This window comes from Eptesicus fuscus, chromosome 5 (assembly GCF_027574615.1).
Source record: "Eptesicus fuscus isolate TK198812 chromosome 5, DD_ASM_mEF_20220401, whole genome shotgun sequence".
NCBI lineage: Eukaryota > Metazoa > Chordata > Mammalia > Chiroptera > Vespertilionidae > Eptesicus > Eptesicus fuscus.
In genome coordinates, this window is record NC_072477.1 from 23822253 (window position 1) to 23844292 (window position 22040).

General features: G+C 48.4%; 1 protein-coding gene across 1 annotated transcript in view; it reads left to right on the top strand.

Annotated features, from left to right (window-relative positions):
- DPF3 (double PHD fingers 3) overlaps positions 1-22040 on the top strand; it is a 208161-nt gene that overhangs the window by 173586 nt on the left and 12535 nt on the right. Inside the window, 1 exon segment of the mRNA XM_054715464.1 lies at positions 14171-14308. Within this exon segment, the coding sequence (XP_054571439.1) occupies positions 14171-14308 (138 nt within the window).

Consider the following 22040-nt stretch of genomic DNA (forward strand, 5'->3'; position numbering starts at 1 on the left):
GGCCTCACAGCTGGTTGATGCTAAAGCTGGGATAAGGGTCCTGGTTTCTCCAAGTCGGGAGCTGGCATCCCTCAGGACGCCACCACACAAACTGCGGATGAAATGTGTCCTCCTGCCTGGAGTTTGGTTCTCCCTGCGCGCCCGGTTTATGAGGTGAGGCCTGGCTCACTGTTGACAGGTGGCTTCTTGGTGTCAGATTGGCAAGCTGGAGTCAGGTAGTAATGACAATTGCAGTGGAATGGAATGGATTACAGAATTCTGAGCCTTTTAAATTCTTCCCCCACCCTCCCACCCCCGCAAACTGAGGCATCAGGTAGGTTAATGACAAAAGGCTGGGAGCGTGACTTCTCTCTGAGTCACGGCCTGTATTCACACGTCAGGAGGGAGTCTGTCCACTCAGCCTCCACATCAGTTAAGAACCTGGTTCTCCTCCATCCGTACCCCACAGACATGCATTGCTGATTGGGTATGGCCTGTGACTCAAACCGTGACCTCTGCAGTATTACCTCCCTTCTAGAAACCCAGTGCAATGACCATGTCCAGTTGGGGGCCGTGGCAGAATAAGGTCTGGGGTCCCGTCTTGCTCTTCTTGGCTTACTGGAGGGAGGAAGGTTATGGGGCAAAAAGCCAAGAAATCAGGGTCTGGCCCTGGTTCCACCCTCAATGGCCATGGCACCACTTTCCTCACTTGTCAGTGAGGCAGCTTCCTTTCTTGAGTCTTTGACCTTCCCAATCAACACTCCTTCCCTCCAGGGTGGGCTCCTTTCTTCTCAGGCAGTGGCTTAACAATGAGACTCCTCACCCAGGAGGCAAGGTGTCAGACTGTGGGATATCACAGGATCTCTGCCTTGCGCAGGCGCAGAGGAGCTGCAGGATGGGAGGGCTGTGCACGGGGCAGGCACAGCTCGCACCTAAGGCAGTCCCAGAAAATCTGCTTGACTGCAACCTCCTTAAAATTCCTCTCGGTTTCCCCATACCTGAGCGCACAGGGAGAATCAGATGACTATTGCAGTCTTATTAAAAATTTTTTTGAGGGCATTAGGCTCCACATTCTCTAAGACTCATGCGCTTTTCGCTTCAAGCTGCAGTGGAAAAGCCAATAACTGCGGCCTTCAGGCTGGCTGCCCTTGTCACTGAAGGGAAGCCGGGCTCATCACTCAGTTGTCACAGCTATTATCTTGCAGGTCCTTGCGTGGGGGGTGGGGGGGTGGGTGGGAAAGGCTCTGCGCCCCAGAAACTTGATTTGTGGAGCAGGGCCTGTGGCATGGGATTGATCCCTGGAGATTGAGTGCATTTGTTATAGTGAAGCTGGGTCTGTTTAAATATTTAAATGCCAGCATGTCATGGACACAGGTTGGAGTGTCCCAGCAGGGCTGGCCAGAGGCAGGGCTGGGGAGAGGCTGAAGTTGCTCTGTGAAGTCCTCATTTCCCTTTTTCCTTTGCTCCCACTGCCTGCCTTCCCCCTCCCACTGGCCCGCCTTCCCCCTCCCACTGGCCCCACCCTCTAGCATTCCCAGGAATCTTGCCCATTGGCCACCAAACCTAGGTTCGCCTCTTCTGGGCTATAACTCACACCCTCTCGAATTATTGTCTCATCCAGTTAGAACCTTGCTCTCAGCCAGCTGTTACTTGATGGGAACTTTGTGGCCAATAATTCCTATTAAGATGTGGATGACCAAGAAGAAGGTAGATATTAACATTAGTAGAGGTTCTTTTTATTTAAAATTTTAAAATAGAAATAGTATATGTTCATTGCAGAAAAGTAAAAAATTATAGATAAGCATAAAGAGAAAAATAAAAATCACCCATAATCTTACTCCTCAGAGATAATTTACATTTTGTTTTGTTGTATACTATTTTAGGCTTCTGGTATCTGTCTACACATAACACACACACACACACACACACACTATATATACATATATATATATGTATATATATATATGTATATATATGATACACATCATTTTAATCTCCTCTCCCCCCATTTAAAATACATGAAGAACATCTTTCCTTGTCAATAAAGTTATTTTTATGATGACATTTTAGCGCATCCAGTGCCTAAGTACTGAATGCCACTGTTTGCTCAGTGTTCCACTTGTGGATGTTTAGACAGTTTGTATTACAAACAATATTGCAGCTAGATCTTTGCATAACGTTTCGGTTATTTCCTAGAAGCAGAATTGCGAGGTCAAAGAGCCTGGTGCACAGCCTTTGATTTCTCTCATTTGAAATCACGGTGCGGATGGAGGGAAGCAGGCGCTGGCCATGGCCGCCCAGGTTAAAGAGAGCCGGGTGAAAAACAGTGAGCACTGGCTTTGGAGTGAGAAGGCTGAGGTCAAATTGCGGCTGTTCTGCTTGTTATCGGGGATTTTAAAGAAAATCGCTTGGGCCCAGAGTCTCCGTTTCCTTAGCTGTGGAGTGGGGATGGTAGCTGGTTGGGAAAACTACGTGTGATAATGAGAGTTAAAGATGTTTGCACGTGGCTTGTGCTTCATGAATGTTTCTTTCATCGTTTCCTTTTCCTTGATTTCTCGGACTCTGATATAGTTGGAAAGATAAGGCTGATATTGCGTGGGAGGAGACACACTGCCAGGCATATTTCATTGAATGGACAGTGAGCGCCGCAGGAATCCAGGGGAGGGAGTGGTCAGGGGTTGCTGGCTGGTGTGTCAGGGTGCTTCTCTAGGATGCCAAGCAGGTCCTTGGGGAGTGACAAAATTGTGACATATGAGTTTGTGGAAACTTGCAGGACACCCAGAAACGTCTAACAGGTATTAATGGACATTTGTTTCCCCAAAGAAAGTGAAGCACTTATACCATTGTTGTAGGTCAGTGGTCGGCAAACTCATTAGTCAACAGAGACAAATGTCAGCAGTACAACGAATGAAATTTCTGTTTGAGAGCCAAATTTTTTAAACTTACACTTCTTCTAATGCCACTTCTTCAAAATAGATGCGCCCAGGCCGTGGTATTTTGTGGAAGAGCCACACCTCAAGGGGCCAAAGAGTCGCATGTGGCTCATGAGCCACAGTTTGCCAACCACGGTTGTAGGTGGATGAGGGCCTGCCTCAGGTAAGGGTCAATGAGACACACTAGAGAGCTTGGGGCTCACAAATAAAGCCAGCTCTGTATTGAGGCAGCATTTATGCCAGGCACACACCCAGAGAGCCTGAGAGAGAGGGCATGCTGGCCAGTCCCAAATATTTCGGGGCTGCCACACCTTAGGGCAACTGGTCTGACTTTTTACCTTTCTCCATTTACCTTCCCCCCAAATATTGACAATTATATTTATTGACATTGTTTTTAATTGTAGGATTAAAAGAGAATTTAGACTTTACCCTTCGAGCTAACTAAAGGCATGCTAATGTAGAACTCACTAGAATAGGAATCAAAGATACTGTCCCTACAAGGGATGGTGGTCAGAAGAAGATGGTTCTCCAGTCAAAAGCCCAGGGTTTGAATCTTTGCCATGTCACTTCCTAGCCATGACCTTGCGCAAATCCCAAAAACCTCTCTGAGCCTCGGTTTCTTTTTCTGTCAAGTGCGGAAAATGAGATTAACCTTAGAAGGTTTTCAGGAGGGCTAAGGAGATTGCGTGTGAAAACAGCTCATTTCCTGGTTCACGTGCTCAATAAGGACGTACGTTCTTTACGCTAAGTTAAGAAAGGGTACTCACTTTACCTAAGCTGGGCTCCTGGTCTGTTCTGTGCATTGGCTGCTGGAACTGTTGGGGCCAGGGCAGCGAACTGATAAATGTAAATGATCAAAAACAGCTTTCCTGGGCCTGGCTGGTGTGGCTTGGTGGTTGAGTGTTGACTTATGAACCAAGAGGTCACAGTTCGATTCCTGGTCAGGGCACAAGCCCAGGTTTGTGGGCTTGATTCCTAGTACGGGTTGTGCAGGAGGTAGCTGATCAATGATTCTCTCATCATTAATGTTTCTATCTCTCTCTCTCTCTCTCTCCTCCTTCCTCTCTGAAGTCAATAAAAATATATTTTAAAAAATAGCTTTAATGGCCCTAGCCTATTTTGCTAAGTGGTTAGAATCTCAGGTTCGATTCCTGCTCAAGGGCAAGTGCTTCCGTTACAGGCTCGATCCCTGGCCTGGGTCAGGGGTCAGGTTCGTGTGGGAGGCAGCCAATTGATGTGTCTCTCTCACATCAATGTTTCTCTCTCTCTCTCTCTCTCTCTCTCTCTCTCTCTCTCTCTCTCTCTCTCTCTCTCCCTCCCTCTTCTTCCCTCCCTCCCCCTCTTCCCTCCCTTCCACTCTCTCTAGAAACCAATGGAAAAATATCCTCGGGTGAGGATTAAAAAAAAAGCTTTATTGAACATGTTTTGTGTGCTAGGCACTCTGGTAAGCACCTTATGAGAATGGACTCACCCAGTTCTTACAACATTTAGATGAGGCATGAACTATTATGATCCCCATTTTACAGACAAGGAAACTGAGATTGGAAAAATTAAGTCACACAGCCTATTAGCTGACCCAGGAAAGCTGACCGCAAGTCCACCAGAAGTCTGTTACTGCTTCCCAGCAGGGCAGGAAAGAGTCCCACTAACACATCTAGTGCTTTGGATTTGGGAGTTTGCGCATTTCTCTGCCTGGGATGCAGAATCAGGTTATACAGTATTTTGAAATGAAAGGTTTGTTGCTTATTTATGTTCTTCCAAATTTTTGTTGGTTTGTTGTTGTTTTTTAAAGCCAGAGTCACATTCACATACAGTAAATTCCTAAAATAAGCAGAATGCCCTCCTTTGATGGAGACACAGGACTTCCGGATCCTGCAGAGCCAGGGTCAGAGGAATGTGGCTTTGAAAAATTGGGGTGTTACACCCCGCCCCTGCTCTAGCCAATGTATTTCTGTCTAGAAGAATTCAGTTTAAAATAAGCATCAGGTGGCTCTGAAGAAGAAATAGATAAGCCACAGGAAGGCAGCTGTGGACCTGAGGCGAGGGGTGTAGACAGCACCTGAATGGCTGCTATGGCTGGGAGCCTACACTGTTTTTCTGTCACAGTTGAGGGAATAATTGCTTTAGGAGGCACACAGGCCTCAGGGGATCCAGAGAAACAAAGTTGTGAAATGCTAGAATGGAAGACTGAGAGATCATCTGAGATCATGTTGCCATGTTTTACAGATGTGGCAACCAAGAAAGCATGGGATTTGTCCACCCGTGTTGGTGTCAGAGCCAGGCCCAGACTCCAGGTCTGCAGGGGCCACCACACTGCTGACTCTGGGCTCGCGAGGGTCGGGGAGGGGGAGCTCACCTGGACTTGCCCAGGAGGAGATTCTTGGTGCCTAAATGTTGTAGGAACTGGACCAATCTCCTGAACTTGTGGAGCCCTCATTGGCTCTTGAGAAAAGCCGTGACATTTAAAAGTCATAGGCATTGCCCAGCTGGTGTGGCTCAGTGGTTGAGCATCGGCCCATGCACCAAGAGGTCCCCAGTTCGATTCCTGGTCAGGGCACATGCCCGGCTTGTGGGCAGGTGTGCAGGAGGCCAATTGATGTTTCTATCTCTTCCCTCTCCCTTCCTTTCTCTCTAAAATAAATAAAAACATGGTTAATAAAAAAATCTTTACAAAAAGTAAAAAGTCATAGGGATTGACACTACCCTGAGCACACAAGTCAGCGCGGGTGGCCTTTTGTAGTATCCCCTGGATTTTGTCCCCTGCTGAGCCATGGCAAGGCTTTATCACTTGGGGCTCCTCCCCACTTGGGGGGTTGGTGGTAGGCAATCCTCCATCCCCTAAATGGTTGAGCAGAGAGAAGACAGGATTGTCTCGAAGGTTTGGGGAGATGCAGCTGTCTATGAACCAGTCTGGTAGGGTGTGATTATCCTGTCAAAATGGCCTCTCGTTTTATCTGTGTCAGCCCCAGAAGGATATAGGGTTCCACTCAGAAAGGCTGAAAGGAAGAGCATTTGATGGGGGAATGATTGTGGAGGGATGGGCAAGATAAAGGGACCGACAAGGGAGTGTGCCTTCCCCATCCTGAGTCCCAAGGAACGTAAGGACAAGTTGCTCCCAGGGAGCTAGAGCCGTGGAGGGCGTAGTCCTTGCACCAGCACGCTGGCCAGGCAGGGATGGGCAGGGCACAGATCCCCAGCTTCCCTCATCTCCCCCGCCGTTCTCCTGCTGGTGCCTCCTGCTGGCCAAACTCCATCAGAAGCAGAGGGCAAGAGCTGTGTGTACAGACCAACTCCAGGCACAGAGCTTGGCAAATAGAGAATGACTAAGTGCATCTTTAGTCATGTGCTTCAAAGCCGCACAGACCCGAGTTCAATGCTGGCCCTGCCATTTATCGAGTTGCTTCCATCCCCTCAGCCTCAATGTCCTCATCAGTAAAAGGGGGTGCCGATCCTCACCTTGTGACCTGTCGTGAGTTTCAGTGTCAGAATGTGCGCCTGTCTGCAAGTGTGGTGCTTTGGAGGCCTCGGCCGATAACGGGCGTTGCTGGGTGGGTTTTACAGAGGAGCTGCAGCGAGAGGGAAGTGACCTCCTTGGGGTTGTTCTAAGTGTCACAGGGTAGAGCTGGAAATGAGATGCGGCCCTGTGACTCCCAAGGCCCAGGCTTTGTCTCTCGGACGCTCATCCCGTAATTGCTTTCAGTCGCTGCTTTCAGTCTCTCGGAAACCACTGGCTCAGATACCCACTGCGTGCTCCAAGTTGGGCTGATGAAAATGTGCCAGAGTCATTAAGTTATCAGTGGGGAAGGCGGCCGCTTCTCCTCGGCAGGAAGGATTCTGCTGTCTGCTGCAGCAGGCTTTGTTCACACAAACTGCCCCTGGTTCTCCCTCCTCCTCTTCCCTTCCCCCTCCTCCCCTCCTCCCCTCCTCCCCCAGACAGGGAGTGAGTGGGGTCGGGTTGGAGTGGGTGGCATGCTGTAAATATTCTGGGGCAACACTGAAGGTATTCATAACTCCAGACGGGAGGTCCTGCCTGGAGAATCCAGCTCTGCGTGGGGAGGTGGGCAAGCACTATTTCTGCAGCTTGACAGATGGATCCGCTCCGGGGGAAGGAGAGAGGAAGGCAAGCCGGACCGTCCTTACTGTCACAGCCATTCCTCTCCATGCGCTTCATGCCAGGGACACACGGTCCAGGAGCATGCTTGCCAAGGTGAAGAGAAGGGCCTTGGGTTGTGCGCAGGCAGGTTGACTGGTCCCCGGGGTGATGGCTTCAGAGGTGCGTGACGCAAAGGAGTCTGCCCTGGGGAAGGAGACGGGTGGGAGGGTGGGGGCGCAGCCCTGTCTGAATGCTTCAGCAGTCTTGGGGCTCCGTCTGATTCTGCATGACAGATAATTCCAGAGTGAGATTGCTGACATGATAAAAGGAGAGCAGATGGTTCTAATACTTTATTTCAGAATGTATCTCTCCCCATCCTCTTTTTCTTGCAACTCCATCACCCAGACTTCAGAGGAGAAAGTACGAGAAGCCCCCCTCCCCTTTTGGGTTTATTTCCTTTGCTGATCCACTTTGATGGCAGTGGTGATAACAACAGCTGACAATGGCTGAGACGTACTGTGAGCCAGGCACTGTTTAAATGAATTCTCTCACGTAGCCCTCACAACTGTGAGGTAGGTGTGCTGTCATGATCAGCCCAGAGAGGATGCTGAAGCACAGAGAGGTTTAGCAACTCCCCCAAGATCGCACAGTCAGTCAGCAGCAGAGCTGGGATCTGAATCCAGGCAGTTCAGGTCCAGCCTGCCTACTTACCCCCTGTAGATCCTGTCCCTCTGAGGCAGGGCCGACCCCAGAGCAGGGCCAGAGCAGTTGTGGTGCTGACAGGACCACTGCTGTGTGGCTAACCACTCTGGCCAGATTTCCAAGATTACCTCTGGGGGGGATTTTACTCCTGACTCAGGACTGATTGGGTCCTTCCAGGGTTCATCGTGGCAGCAGTTACGTTACCAAGCTGGCTGTTTGGCATAACCAGCCCCAGATCTCCACCCCTGGTCCCGCAGGTTTCCAGAACCAGCTACCTAATTTGCGGGGCCTAGTGCAAAATGAAAACTAGAGCCCCTTTGTTTATAAGTATTAAGAATTTCAAGATGGTGACAGGAAAGCATTAAACCAAGCGTGGGGCCCTTCTGAGCCCGGGACCCTGTCTGAATGCGCAGGTCACATGTCCATAAGTGGTCAGAGTGGTAGGGAGATAGGATGAAATACAGAAGGCGATTTTCCTTCTCTTTCAAGCCAGTCAGTCAGGATTTCCAAGGCATTTCTTCTCATCTAAATGCAGTAGTCTGATCTGGATGCAGTTCAACCATAATAAATCTTAGCAACCTCTTGTCCCTAGGATGAAGTCATTCCAAGGACTGGGACTTGGGTCAGCAGCTTCCTTTTGGGGTCAGGCATCTTGCTTCATTATCTCTAATCCCTTCTAACCCTGACTTTCTTATCCCTTCTCCTCCCCCTTCTCTCTCCCTTGAGCCCATGATCCTGCACAAGGAGCTACTCTGTAAAGCAGCGGTCGCCAACCGGTGGTCCGCAGACTGCTGGTGGTCCGTGAGGTCCGAAAGGCTGGCGGCCGCTGCTGTAAAGGACAGGCCCCCTCAGCCTTCCTGACCCCACAGGCCCATCCGCCATCAGCCTCACTCTTTCCCTTCCACAGCCATACTGGAAGGGACAATCGCTGGGCCCATCACTGCTTCCTCCTTCCCAGGAGCTCCCTATCTCGCCTCCGCTTCCACAAGGTTGCAGGTTCCCTGCGCATTAAGTTCACCTAATTGCTAAACCCAGTGGTCTCTTCGCAAGCCCCATTTTTCTTGACCCTTAGGCATCGGACACTGTTCTGGCGCTGCCCGTGTGCCCGAGTCCGCTCGTCTGTAGGACGGGGAGATTGCTGGGAGTGAATGTGCTTGAAGCACTGGAGCAGGCCTGGGACATGGCACCCGCTCGGTAGTTAGCCAGGATTGGCGGTATTGCTTCTGTCCTCTGGAAACCCTGCTCCTCTGTGTTGCTGACTGCTGTGCGAGTCTTTCTTAACTAACTTGTTAGACACCAGTTTTTCTTTTTCTACCCAACTCTTAAAAACCACGGTTTTCTGAGATGTATCCTGTGTTCACACCTTTCATCTCTCCCTCCATCATCTCTCCTCTCCATGTCCATCACTTATTTCACCACCCTGCTAACTCCCAAATCCATAAATCTTTCCCAAGCTCCAGGTATGTAAGCCAGCCCCAGACTGAACTCATTCTCTTCCTGCATTCTCTTACCAAGTTGCCCGAGTCAGAAACATGGGTGTTTTTATTTCTTCCTTTAGCTGATACTGAGTGCTGGCCATGAACCAGGCCCTGTGCTGCTCCCTGGGAATGTCAGACAGTGTGCAAACACACAGGGGCTGCCGTGCTCCCAGCCGGTGGGAGGGACACATATTGGTACATGAGTAGTTCTGGGAAGGTAACAAACCTGGATCCTAATTTTGATTGGAAAGACTTCCCAGGGGAAGGACATTTGAACCAAGATCTGAAGGATAAGGAGATAACCAGGCAACTTGGGGTGGGAGACAGTTTAGGCAGAGGAAAAAGCTTGTGCCAGTGCTCTGTGCTGGAAAGAAAAAATATTCAAGAAATGGAAAGGCCAGTGAGTGGGAGGGGAGGGCTGAGAAGGAGGTGAAATGTGGCATCAGATGAGGCAGGGAGATGGGAAGAGACTGAGGAGGTGGATGGGGCTGGGAGGTGGATTAGGCAGGGGAGGCAGGATGGGGCAGGGGAGGCAGATGTGGCTGGATAGCACATGGCCAGGAAGACTGTGTTAGTCTTTCTAGGCATCTCCTTGCTGTTTAAACGGACTCCTTTCTACCAGATTCTCTCTCTTTAAACCCTCTTTCATCCTGAAGTCCGCATTGTCTCACACGTAGAAAATTAAAGTAGGGACCCTCAGTGCGCATGAAAAGTTCTGACTTGGTCAGTGGGTCCTCGGTGTTTGCGAGGGAAGATGGCTGAGCAGGTGCCCAAGTCTGTGCTGTTTGTGTGTCGGTCGCCCATCGCAGGAGTAGTTTTCAGAAAACTTGTAATTGATCAAAACATTTCAGAAAATTGGAGGATAGACAGTGCAGAGACATCCACAGATGAAGTAGGAACCTCCTGATCATCGAGGGCGGAATTGGGTGAAGGAGATAGTGTTCCCACGAGTCACAGTGCCCCGCAGGTTACTGAAGACGTTGCCACATGTGATTATATACTCGGAACGGGTGAAAGCAATCTGAGAGATTTGACTGGAAAAGGTAATCAAGTTGAAAACAGGTGCTGTGCTTTGTCTGCCTGGTGCTATCCTGCTCATCTCTCAAGCCGCAGCTCCTCCCACCTCCTCCGGGAAGCCACCCCCACCCCCACCCCCAGGCCCAGGTGCTGGCCCCTCTTTGCAGGGAGCATGATTCCCTCCGGTGCATTTATCCCACCTTCCTGCTTCCTCGGCTTGTAGGCTTCCTCGCTAGACTTTGAGCCCCTTGAAGGAGGGGAGTGGGGCTCATTTAACTATTCTTTTTCTGGTGCCACATGCCTGGCCCCCCATGTTAGATGGTTAATAGTGTTTTTTGTTGTTGTTGTTTTAAATGAGATGGTAGAAGCAGGTGAGGGGAAAATGTTACTCCATCTGGAGAGCCTATATATAGGGATCATGGGAAAGGGGTCTGGCTTCCAGGACCTTGTTGTGCTGCCTGGATCTTTTCTTCTAATAGTGACCACAGGTCTCAGGGCAGCCTCTCACTGTCCTCGCCGGCCACTGCCGTCCATTCAAAAGGACAGGCGCACGCAGGGCAGGCAGAGTCAAGCCTAAATATACCAGCCTTCTAGCAGAGTGTTTTTCAAATGTTAGCATGCATCACCTGGTGGGCTGGTTAAAACACAGATCACCAGGCTCCACCCCAAGACTTTGAGTCAGTAAGTCTGGGATGGAGCCCAAGAATTTGCATTTCTTACAAGTTCCCAGGTGATGCTGATGGTGCTGGTCTGGGGACCACTCTGAGACTCTCTCTTCTAGCAAAAGGCTTTGCTCTAAAAGTCGTTACTCTCTGTGGTGTTGGGGAAGGAGATATGGGAATCTTTTTGCTTCATTTTTGTAGGTTTCAAGGACTATTGGTATGAGATTAATTTGGATAGTTACATCAGATTCTACACACTTACCTCCTCCCCACTCTAGGCTTTTGTACAAAGTGTTTCTGTGTTCATTCATCAACTATTCAGTGAATATGTTTTGAAGGTGTAATGCAGGTGTCCTCAAACTATGGCCCGTGGGCCACATGCGGGTGTTTTTGCTGTTTTGTTTTTTTTACTTCAAAATAAGATATGTGCAGTGTGCATAGGAATTTGTTCATAGTTTTTTTTTAAAACTATAGTCTGGCCCTCCAACGGTCTGAGGGACAGTGAACTGTCCCCCTGTTTAAAAAGTTTGAGGACCCCTGGTGTAATGCGTGCATGGCTACATATGAGGTGGAATTACTGATATCAAGATGAAATCATTGTGAAACTGTCTTTAAGAGAGGCCCTCTAGTACAGATATAACTAATTCAAGGAGTCCAAAGAAGAAATGCCTACTTGGACAGGTAGTGAATCCCCATTGTTGGACTTGGTCCAGGGCAACCTTCTAGAGTATTCATGGGAATAAAACGATTTGATAGATAATTAGACCAAATGGTATTGAGATCCTGAAATTCTGTGATTAAGGAAGACAATGGTAATTGACATAACAAAATGGCAGAAATTAAATGCTGAGGGGTTTATAGAGGGAGATCTGCAGGCAGCCGAGGTTTCCCCATGTAAATACTGATATTATCATTCTTATTTTAATCAACATTTATTCCTTACCATCAGTATACTTGGTGATGAAATGGATTTATATCTAATGACCCATAATTTGCTGTTCATTGACCTCATGACATTTAAAAGGTTAACTAGAAAAAGCCACAAGCAAGCCCAGAGGACGCCCCAGGGACCTCTTTAGGTCCCACTTCCTGAGGCAAATGGAATTGAGATGTGTAGTACCATTTAAAAATTTTTTGCAATATTTACAGCAGGGAGAGGGAGATGATGTAAGTAGCAAATTGTAGGACTTAAATGTATGGTCACTAGGTCACCAGCTTGAATCTCAGACCTTCACCTTACTAAGAAAGTTAAACCAATTGCCACATTCTGTAGTGTGAGGCAAGGGTCCAAGTCCCCCTTTCTGGAGTGTTTGGTACTAATGGCATGGCAGGCCAAGCCGACGCCTCTCACCCCTCACTGCCATCTATTGGGAATCTTTTATGTACTGGGTACTAAGTGAGATAGTTTATAAATATGACTTATAATTCCTTTAACCATCCTTCATGGTAAGTAGTACTGTCATCATTTTCAGATCAGAAAGGAGGCACAGAGAGATTATATGTCTTGTCTAATTTCTCTCAGCAAAACTCCTCAAGTCAACATAACCGTAGGTGCAAAATGCAATATTAGTGAATGCAGTGTGTCAAATGGCTAATACACTCTGACCAAATGGAGTGCATTCTTGGTTCAATAGTAGGAGACATTAGGAAATCAACATAATTCACTATCAACAAACCAGAGTCATATATGAGTAGGTGCTGAAAGAGCAGTCAATAGAATTCTATAATAAAGCTCTAAAGCAGGAATAAGAGAAACTACTTAAATTTAATAAAGACTAAAAATTAGCCACATATTTTATTCGAATAAGTGAAACACTAAATCCCATGGCATTAAAACAGGAAAATCTTACTTTTGCTATTTTTAAGTGTCCGGTTAGTGCTTCTCACAAACTAATTAAGCTAAGAAGATAAAATAGTTTGTACAAATATGAGAAAGAAGAGATGACATCTTTTTTTTTGCTAATGGTTGTAATACCTGAAAAAACTAAGAGAATTTAGCAAGAAAAGAAACCCTACCAGAAATAATAAAGGAATTGGGTAAGATGGCTGGAAACAGATCTTCTCTATACTATGGAGGTCACACAGCCGGTCAACTTGGGCATCTGGAACTAGCATTTGAACCAGGTCTGACGATGAAGTCTGTACTTTTACCTTCTGCAATATTTACACTCACTACTATAACACAGTCATGTGTAAAGAGTCTCTTAAAGCTCGCAACTTCAGATTTTTCCACAGATCGGCGGGGGGGTGGGGGGGGTGGGGGGGGTTGGCTCTGCTGGGGAAAGGTGGGGACCTGATGCGAGGGTTGGCACAGGATTTTTACCAGAAGACCCTGGAGGCTTCTGCTACCAGCAGTGTCATTCCTCTAAGAGCCGAGATATTGTTGGGTGAGGTTGGGGGTGGTGATCTGGTCTTAAGTTATTTAGCCAGACTTCTCAGATACTGAGCATTTAACCAATAGAACTGCCCCCCTTTCTTCTTGGACATATTTATGTTGCTTATTGCCCTTGTCTCAGAGTGTCCATTTGAGAAGTAGTGCTTGCAAGGACACATTATTAGAGATTTGGGGTATCGGGATGCCAGGGCATCAAGGGCATAAGCTCTTGGTTGCCCCACATCTACCAAACATGCCTTGGCTTCATGGTTTCCATGGTGGAAGTGGAACACGAAATCACTGAGTGATACATTAAGAATATTATCCAGATCAAGCTTTTCTACTCCAGGCAGAGTTCACCGCAGGAAGGTGGATGAAGTAATGCACAGGAATCCAGGAGTCCTGGGTTCTAGTGGCTCTGCCACAACTAGCTGTGTGTTCCCAGGCAAATCACTTAGCCTTGCTGGGCCTCACTTGCTCTATCTGTGCCATGGGGTGTTGGACTGGATAGACTCCCAGTCCAACCTTCAGAGTTAAAATAATCATCACCATTACCATGTTCTAATGCTTTGCATAGAGATTACCTCATCACCAACAGCCCTATGAGGTAAGTACTATTATCCCATTTTTCCTCCAAGAAGCAGGCACAGAGAGGGCAAGTGACTTGCCTAGGGTCTTACAGCTAGGAAATGATGGCGCTCTCACCCAACTTGCATCTTCTACTTCTGTGGTTTTGCTTTACACGGACCCATGTTGTTCGAGTGGTTTTGGTCCTGTCCAGGGAGTAAGGGATTGGGGGTGGCAAAAACTTTCTAAAGGAACCCCAGCTCGGGAATGGATGGATGAGAGTCACTACCTGGGAGAATGATGGCAGAGGCTATAGAGGTTGCTGACATTTATGTTTTTCCTTTCTTTCCTCTTTCCCTCTCTAGTCTGTGGCAAGCGCTACAAGAACCGACCAGGACTCAGCTACCACTACGCTCACACTCACCTGGCCAGCGAGGAGGGGGATGAAGCTCAAGACCAGGAGACCCGGTCCCCACCCAACCACAGAAATGAGAACCACAGACGTGAGTTCCCAGCTTTTGGGTTGGGGCAGTTATGAAGTGGGCGGGCAGGGCTGTGGAGCACTCCTTTAATTACCTGTGACATCTTCTGGTAATGACCGTGGGTTGGTCTCAATGTCCTGTGGTGGGTTGGCTCTTTCAACTCGGCCCCCGCTGCCCTTGTGGGTCAGCTGAGCCCTAGGCTGAGAGTGAGCTGGGCTGGGGTGGCACTGCAAGCTCTGCTCTCCGGGGAAGGAAGGTGAGTGCTAAGGCAGAAGGGAGATGTCCTTACCTGGTCATTGTCAGATGCCACAGCTGCACCTCTTCCTCAGCTCCAGACGATCCCTTCACAGCTGCTGACCTGAGCATGTCCCTCGGCTACGTCCGTTCATACAGATACTCCAGATGTCTCCTTGGCCACCAAGAGATGTAGAAGATTCTTGATTTATTGCCTTGCCTGTTATAGGGTCTACAGTTTTGCCTTAGAAATACTGCCCTGGAGCCTCCATGCTCTTTGCCTGGGTACTCAATCAGCAAACATGATTTGGGTGCACTTGATATTTGGGATGTTGGGCTCGAAGACCCCAAATGATCCCTAAGATTTGTTTTTTCATTTCTATTCTTTCTTTCCTCAACATCCAGTTATGATTTGGGGAGTCAAAAAGGGCTTAGCATTCACCTTTTGACTTGCCTCTTTAGCATTCCTTATGGGATGGGATAATGGAACCTTGAGGACTTACTTCAAGATGTGGGCATTCTAAGATCATTAGGTAAACAATAATTGTGGACATGCCATGTGTTTTCTATTATTTTTTTCCCCGCAAGATTGGCTGATAGGCGGTCTTAAAGTGAATAATTCAGTGTAATTAAAGGGATCAGACAGACCTTTAAAAATATTCAGACTCTAGGATTTGAGAGTGATTCCTCTACATTTCAGTCAATTGATATTTATTGGCTGCCTTCACCAAATATTTGAAATAATTTACACAATCCTTGGCCAAGACCTTTCTTTGGACTCGTGTGGGTTTTCACCTACCCCCCACCCCACCTTTTCCTTGTCGTACTGCCTTCTGTGTCATTATGCTCAGGCTTCCATAACAAAGTACAACAGAGTGGGTGGCTTAAAGGACACAGATTTATTTTCTTACAGTTCTGGAGGCTGAAGTCCCAGATCAATGTGCTGGCAGGGTTGGGTTTTCCTGGGGCCTCTCTCCTTGGCTTGTGGATGGCTGCCTTCCTGTTGCCTCCGCACATGGCCGTCCCTCTGTGCACGTGCACCTGCCGTCTCTGTGTGTGTCCATATTTCCTGTGCTCATAAAGACACCAGTCAGATTGGATTGGGGCCCTCCTAACAGTTTTATTTGAGCTTTTCTTCTTCTTCTTCTTTTTTTTTTTGAGCGTTTCTTCTTGAATCACCTCTTTACTGGCCCTACCTCCAAATATAATCCCTTCCTGAGGTATTTGCTTCAACATATGAATTGTGGGGGACACAGTTCGGCCCCTAAAACCTTTCCTTCCTACTAGCTTTCAGGGTTCCAGACTTGTGTGTTTTCTTACCTAGTGTTGTCGTATGGACAGAGCTGGAAAAGCAGGGCAGGAGGGACTGACAGCTCTGCCCACTGTTCCTCACCAGCTGCTGAGTAGCTTCAGTGCCAACCTCTCTGGGGTGACGTTCCTTTGGTCCAGTCACCCTTGCTGTTCAGAAAGGAAAATATTTGCATTTCCATGTCTCTCTTGTCCCTTCTCTCATCTGAGCGGCCAAGGTGCAGCTATTGTCTTCTATCAGGAGGAGGCTGGGAGTGACTTTGATTGGGTTGCTGTCTGGAAAGCATTTCTTGGCCATGGTTGCTCTCTCTAAAGTATTTATTAGGTTGCCATTATTTCTCTCTCCTCCAGTGCTGGCTTATCTCCTTGACATCTCCTCTCAAAGGCCAGGCATTTGCTCCTGTGTGTAGGTGCTCTCCTCACACTAAGGGTCTGGAATGCTTCTCTTTTGTCTGTCTCTCTTGTGTGTGCACAGTGATGGCCACAGCGGGGGAAGGCTCCTTTGGCCCCTCAGGTATACTGCACGCCCTCAGTGGGTCGAGACAGCCTCCTTAGCTCTTCCTGCGGTCCCCTCCCGCAGGCTGTTGACTTCGGAGGTGGGCCCTTGCATAGTTTTCTCTGTCCCCCAGGATTTCCTCACACACTCTCCGGGGTCAGTGTCTCCTGCCTCCTCATGTCCTCACCTTGAGGCCAGATGGCTTTGCTCGGCAAGGAAGCTGTGTCTTCCCTCCTTCCTTCCTTCCAGATGGAGACACTTCCTAACAAATCTCATCCCGACGCTTGTTCTCCTCTCCCTGTGGGTCTGTTAGTGAGCACACCGCTCCAGCCCCTCTGAACCTTTCTCTTCCTTCCCTCCTTGCTGATGAGGAATGTGTTCTTTAAAAGGATCATCCGCCTACCCAAGGATTTGAAACTGCAGAGAAAGGAATAACTCTACCTGGGCTCCTCTGGGGCCTCCTCTCACAAGGAAGGTTCCAGAAGCCTCACAAACACCTTTTTAATGACATCTCCTCTCAGTGCCCCCTTTGTGATTGACCTCAATTTGGCTACTGGGGAGGGTGGGGCAGAAAGGCCTTCAATGTCCATAGAAGCCGTCCTTTTCCTCTTCCCCCATTTCCCTGGATGAATCTGAGAGACAGCAATTTCCCCCAGATTCTCTGCACCCCACTGGCCCCCCCGTCAGCGTGCTGCTCCGAACGTGTGCTTGGTTTCCTCCGCATTCCCCCGGTGAGCAGCCCCCAACCATTTTCTCGGGAGCACTAATTGCCAGCATCCTTAACACCCAGTCATTAGCTGCTCCCACTGCTTGCGGTGGGGGTGGGCTCCCATCCGTCCTGCCCCTAAATGCCACTGGGGCTGTGTGGTGAATCGAATGTGACAGCTCTGCAGCCTCCTAAGGTCTCAGCTCTGGGATCCTCCCTTGGCAGGGCTTGTGGAGTGGGGGGAGGGAGGCAGGGGAGCTTAATCCTCGAGGCTAATCTGCAGTCCCTCAGGAACCGGTCTGGACAGCGGTGGGAATGCTGACTTTTCCCTCTTTAGCCTGACCCGAGCTGCTGGTGAGCACAGGCCTCTGGGAAAGACAGCCCTACAGACGCAGGCATTTCTAGGGCCCTGGGCAGCTGGTTTGCACCACCTGCAGCAGAGAGGCCTTTTGACTTTGGTCCTCCTGCTGTCCCTCGCTGCATCTCCCCCAACTGTGTCTCCAGCAGAGCCCATTGCTCATCCCTGCGCCTGCTGCTGCTGAAAGGGCAGAGTGGAGCTGGCATTGACCTTCCCCCAGCCAAGCTGCCCTGTGCTGCCAGCTCAGCATTGACTGCCATTCCTCCCGTCCTCCTGCCCCCTCCCAGCTGATGCTCTCTGTCCTTTGTTCCTCTCCTAGTCTCTCATTCCCCCCCACCCCCCCGGGCACACGTTTCTCGTTCTCCTGTAGGCTTGTCCCCTTTCCTCTGTGCCCTTGCCTGTCTGCCTCAACTACGGGCACCCCAGGGCTGCTAGGAGCTCCAACACTCCCCTGGGGAGCGAGTGCTTTTCTGATGAGGTCTTCCCCACCTGAGCTGCTGCCCTTCTCTCCCTGTGGGAGGCTGGATTCTTCTTTCTTCCTCCATTTCTCTTACCACGTTCATCTCCTTTCTATAAATGAAATCACTCTGTGTGTGTGTGTGTGTGTGTGTGTGTGTGTGTGTGTGCATGTGTAAGAGAGGGAGTGCTTGGGCGGGTAGGATTCTGAGAGGTGTCTCTCAGAAGCATTCTGTTGTGACTCTTTTAATACCACTTTGGTAAACAGCCCCAGTGGGGCCAAGGTGGCAGGAAGAGCGCTAGAACTCCAAACTCCTTTGACACAGGCTTACAAGGTCGAAACTCTTCTTGAATTTCTTTTTACCTTCTCTGTGCAATGGGAATCTGTTACAGATGATGTTTTTAAGGTATTTTGGGGTGGGTGTGAGCATTTATGAGGTCCTAAACCTGGATGGAAAAGCTATGTGAATACATTCAGTCTAATCCATTCATCTGTCCATCCATCCATCCATCCATTGGTTTAGTAGCCATGCACTGAGTGCTGCCTTGTTCCCTGTCCTTGAGCAGCTCCCAGTCTTGCGTGGGCATGTGTACTAGGGCACGTGCAGTGTGGGTGAGGGAGCAAAGGCTATGAGGCACACACAGCACACGTCCACCCCGTCGGGCAGGTGTGCTCTCAGGGCAGCAGCAGCACCTGGGACTTGTTGGAAATGTAGATTCTTGGCTCCAGCGGACCTCCTGAAACAGAGACTCTGAGGGTGGGGACCCGTGTTTCAAGAAGCCCTTCAGGGCATTCTGGTGCCACTAAAGCTTGAGCACCACTGCATTAGGGGATTTGCAGAGGCTTCACTGAGGAGGTGACATTCACGGTAGCCCTTGAGGAATGAGGAGGAAGTTTTCAGGAGATGGAGGTACCTGCACGTACAAAGGCAGGGAGGTATGAAGTAGCGTGGCGCATCAGACAACTGGGAGTACTGGTTGGATCTGACGGCATTGAAGGATGGTAGACATGTTGGCAGAGGCCACAGTTGGAAGTGTCTTCTGTGTGCGGTCGTCATCTTGTAGGAAATGGAGAGTGACAGTAGCAATTACTGGAGGACAAGACCAATAATTTATAAGGAAATCTGTCGCGTAGTATTAATTGTTAAGTGGTATATTTCTTTTATTTCATAGCATAAATGAGTATAAAATGCTCTCTATAACATACTTGGAACTCCTAAGAGGAACATGTTTTTTAAAATATGGGTCTATAAAATTTATTTCAAGCCTATTTTCAAGTCCATGGAGTGGAAGTCAGGTTGTCCTGGGTCTCGGGAGGTCTCAGTCTTCCCTCCAATGGTGGTGTGCCGGCCACATAGGCTTTCCCTCTCTATCTGTCAGGAGAAGGAAAGGCCGCATTGTCAGGCACCTTTGGAGCAAGTTGAACTCTGTAGAAATGAAGGAGGAGAGTCGAGTTGATGAAGGGTAATGCCGGCTGATTAGATAATCTGAAAATTAGTCTGATAATGGGCAAATTATCTAAAAGAAGCATATGATGTCATTGCCACATTGATAGGAGAGATATAACAGATGTTGTCTTCTGACTTCTCTGTCCTCTACTGCATGGCCCCGGGGCAACAAGAAAGACTGAAAATTACCTTTGACACAAGCTTAGAAATTTTGGACCTGAAAGATGCCTGAAAAGCCATAAATAAAGCTGCCACAGCCCACTACTTACCCAACCTCCGTGCAGGGAAATCAGGCTTTTTACAGGGGACAGAAGGAAAATTCAGACATGGGACTCTGTCTGGGAAAGTGAGCTGCTGCTTGCTTCCTGAAGAGCAAGTTTGGAAACTAACAACAGGTGTTCTTTAGATACATTATTACATTATTATTTAAGCAAGTAGCTTACTGATTGCAAAGTGAAGAAGAACCGAGGGGTTGCTTTGGCCTTGAGAGTAGTCTTGGAGTTAATTTCCTAGGTCCTGTGGATCATCCACACCCAGTGGCTGAGAGAATGGCATTGGAATTGGCCAGGCCAGGGTGGGTCTCGTAACTGCCACTCTGGTCAGTTACTTACTGACATGTGACCTTGTGCCTCAAGTGCCACCACACATCTCTGCTTTTTCGTTGCCTCATCCATAAAGCCGCGAGCATAATCACTGGACCTCATGGGGTTGCTGCGAGTCTTCAGTGGGGTGGGGTGGGCGTTTGGCACCATGCCTGCACACTGTGAATGCTGATATCCCATCTCTGTGCCATTTGGACCAACAGAGCATGTCTGTGACCACAGATGGCTGATCTGAGTCAGGGCCCATCTGCGACTGTGCGATACTGTGGTGCTAACTGCCTATGGGGGTCTCATTGGCATCAGGCGTAAATATCAGAGCCTGACCTGGCCCTGGCATATCCTTTGCTAAATTTTAGATATGGGACACCAATCATTCTACACAGACTGCACATGTGCATTTATTGAGAACTTCCAGTGCATGTGCCCACTTGTGGGGCTGGTGAAATTGGGCCTCCAAAAAGGCATCACAAGGCATCACATCAGCCTTAGGAGAACTTCTGGTTTAATTGGGAAGTAAGATGGATGCTTGAAACCCAGAGAGAGGAAGCTGTGGGGGCAGAATCTAGCCAAGTGTGGTATTTATCATCCTGCTTCCCCAGGATCAGGCATGCACCCGCCACCTGCCTTTCTGTGAGCCTCTTATTTCTCTTACATTTTTGACTTAATCACCTAGAATGTTCAGGATTGAAGAGTTCCATGTCCTAAGAAACAATGATGTCAGTACTTGCCGACATTCCTTGAATGTGTCAGACACTGAGCTAAGAGCGCCACATTGATGTCATTCATTCCTCACAACAAAGGAGGTGGGCGGGTATCCTCTAGAAGACATACCAAGTTGCACAGAGACTGAGTATGTGCCCGTGCATGGTTGGGAATTCTGTAGTCATCTGTCACTTCTTTTCCTGCCTTATCAGAGATAAAATTATTTCGCATCTAGGAGAGGAAAGAGGCAAAAAAAATTGTGGAACACCTACTAGGCACCAGGCAATATACATGTATCATCTCGTGTAACCTTACAAGTCCATGAGGCACATGTTATTGCTCTCATTTTGCAGAGTAGAAACCTGAGGCTCAGAAAGGGTGAGTAATTTGTCTCAAGTAACACAGTTAGCAAGATGGGAAGCTGAAATGTGAATGTGCTTGAGGTGGGCACCGTTCAGTTACGTCAGCACATTGGAACTGCACGTGATGGGTCCCAGTCTTAGTCTGGGATCTTTGTCATGGTCCTGCTGATTGCTTCTCATTTTCACCTTTAGGCCAGTTGTCAAATGAATCATATCGCCTGGTGACTTTTCAAGAGAAGTTAATGTTTTAATGGGCAGTATCTTAGTTAGCGCAGGCTTCCATGCCAAAGTAGACAGGGTGGTTTAAACAACAGGACTTTACTTCTCACAGTTCTGGGCACTGGAGTCCCAGTAAAGGTGTCAGCAGGGTTGGTGTCTGTGAGAACTCTCTCCTTTGGTTGGTTTTCTTGTGTCCTCACAGGGCCTTTCCTGGGTTCGTGTGGGTGGAGAGAAAAACAAGCTCTCTGGTGTCTTCTTATAAGGGCACGAGATCCCACCATGAGGGCCCCATCCTCAGGACCCACCTAACCCTAATCACCTCCCAAAGTCCCCATCTCCAGTACCATCCCATTGGGGTTAGGTTTCCAGCGTATGCATTTTGGGGGAGACACTATTTAGCCCTTAGGTAAATTTAGTCTCCAAAAGTAGTTTGAACTGTGTGTGGAGTTATATGGACCTCATCCCCTCATTACAAATTCTACTTGAGACATGAGTTTATAAATGCGTTTTACTTTTAAAAAATCACACATTACTTTGTTCAACAATTTTGAAGATTCATCCTTGGCTCTTTGTTGTCTTTTACCACCCACCCACCTAGGTCAGTTCCCCTCTAAAATATACCCCAGATCTCTCCCTTTCTTCATCTCCTAGCCACACCGGCTCCTTCTTGGATCATTGCATCTTCTTTATTGGTTTCTCCGCCTCTCTTCTTACCTCTTATAGTCTATTCTCTTCTTATAGTCTATTTTATTTCTTTTTAAAGTATAAAGTAGATTATGCCATTCCCTGCTCTCAATACTTCTATTACATTTGAATACAACTCAAACGCCTCACCTTGAAGGCCTGCATTTTTTGCTTCTCA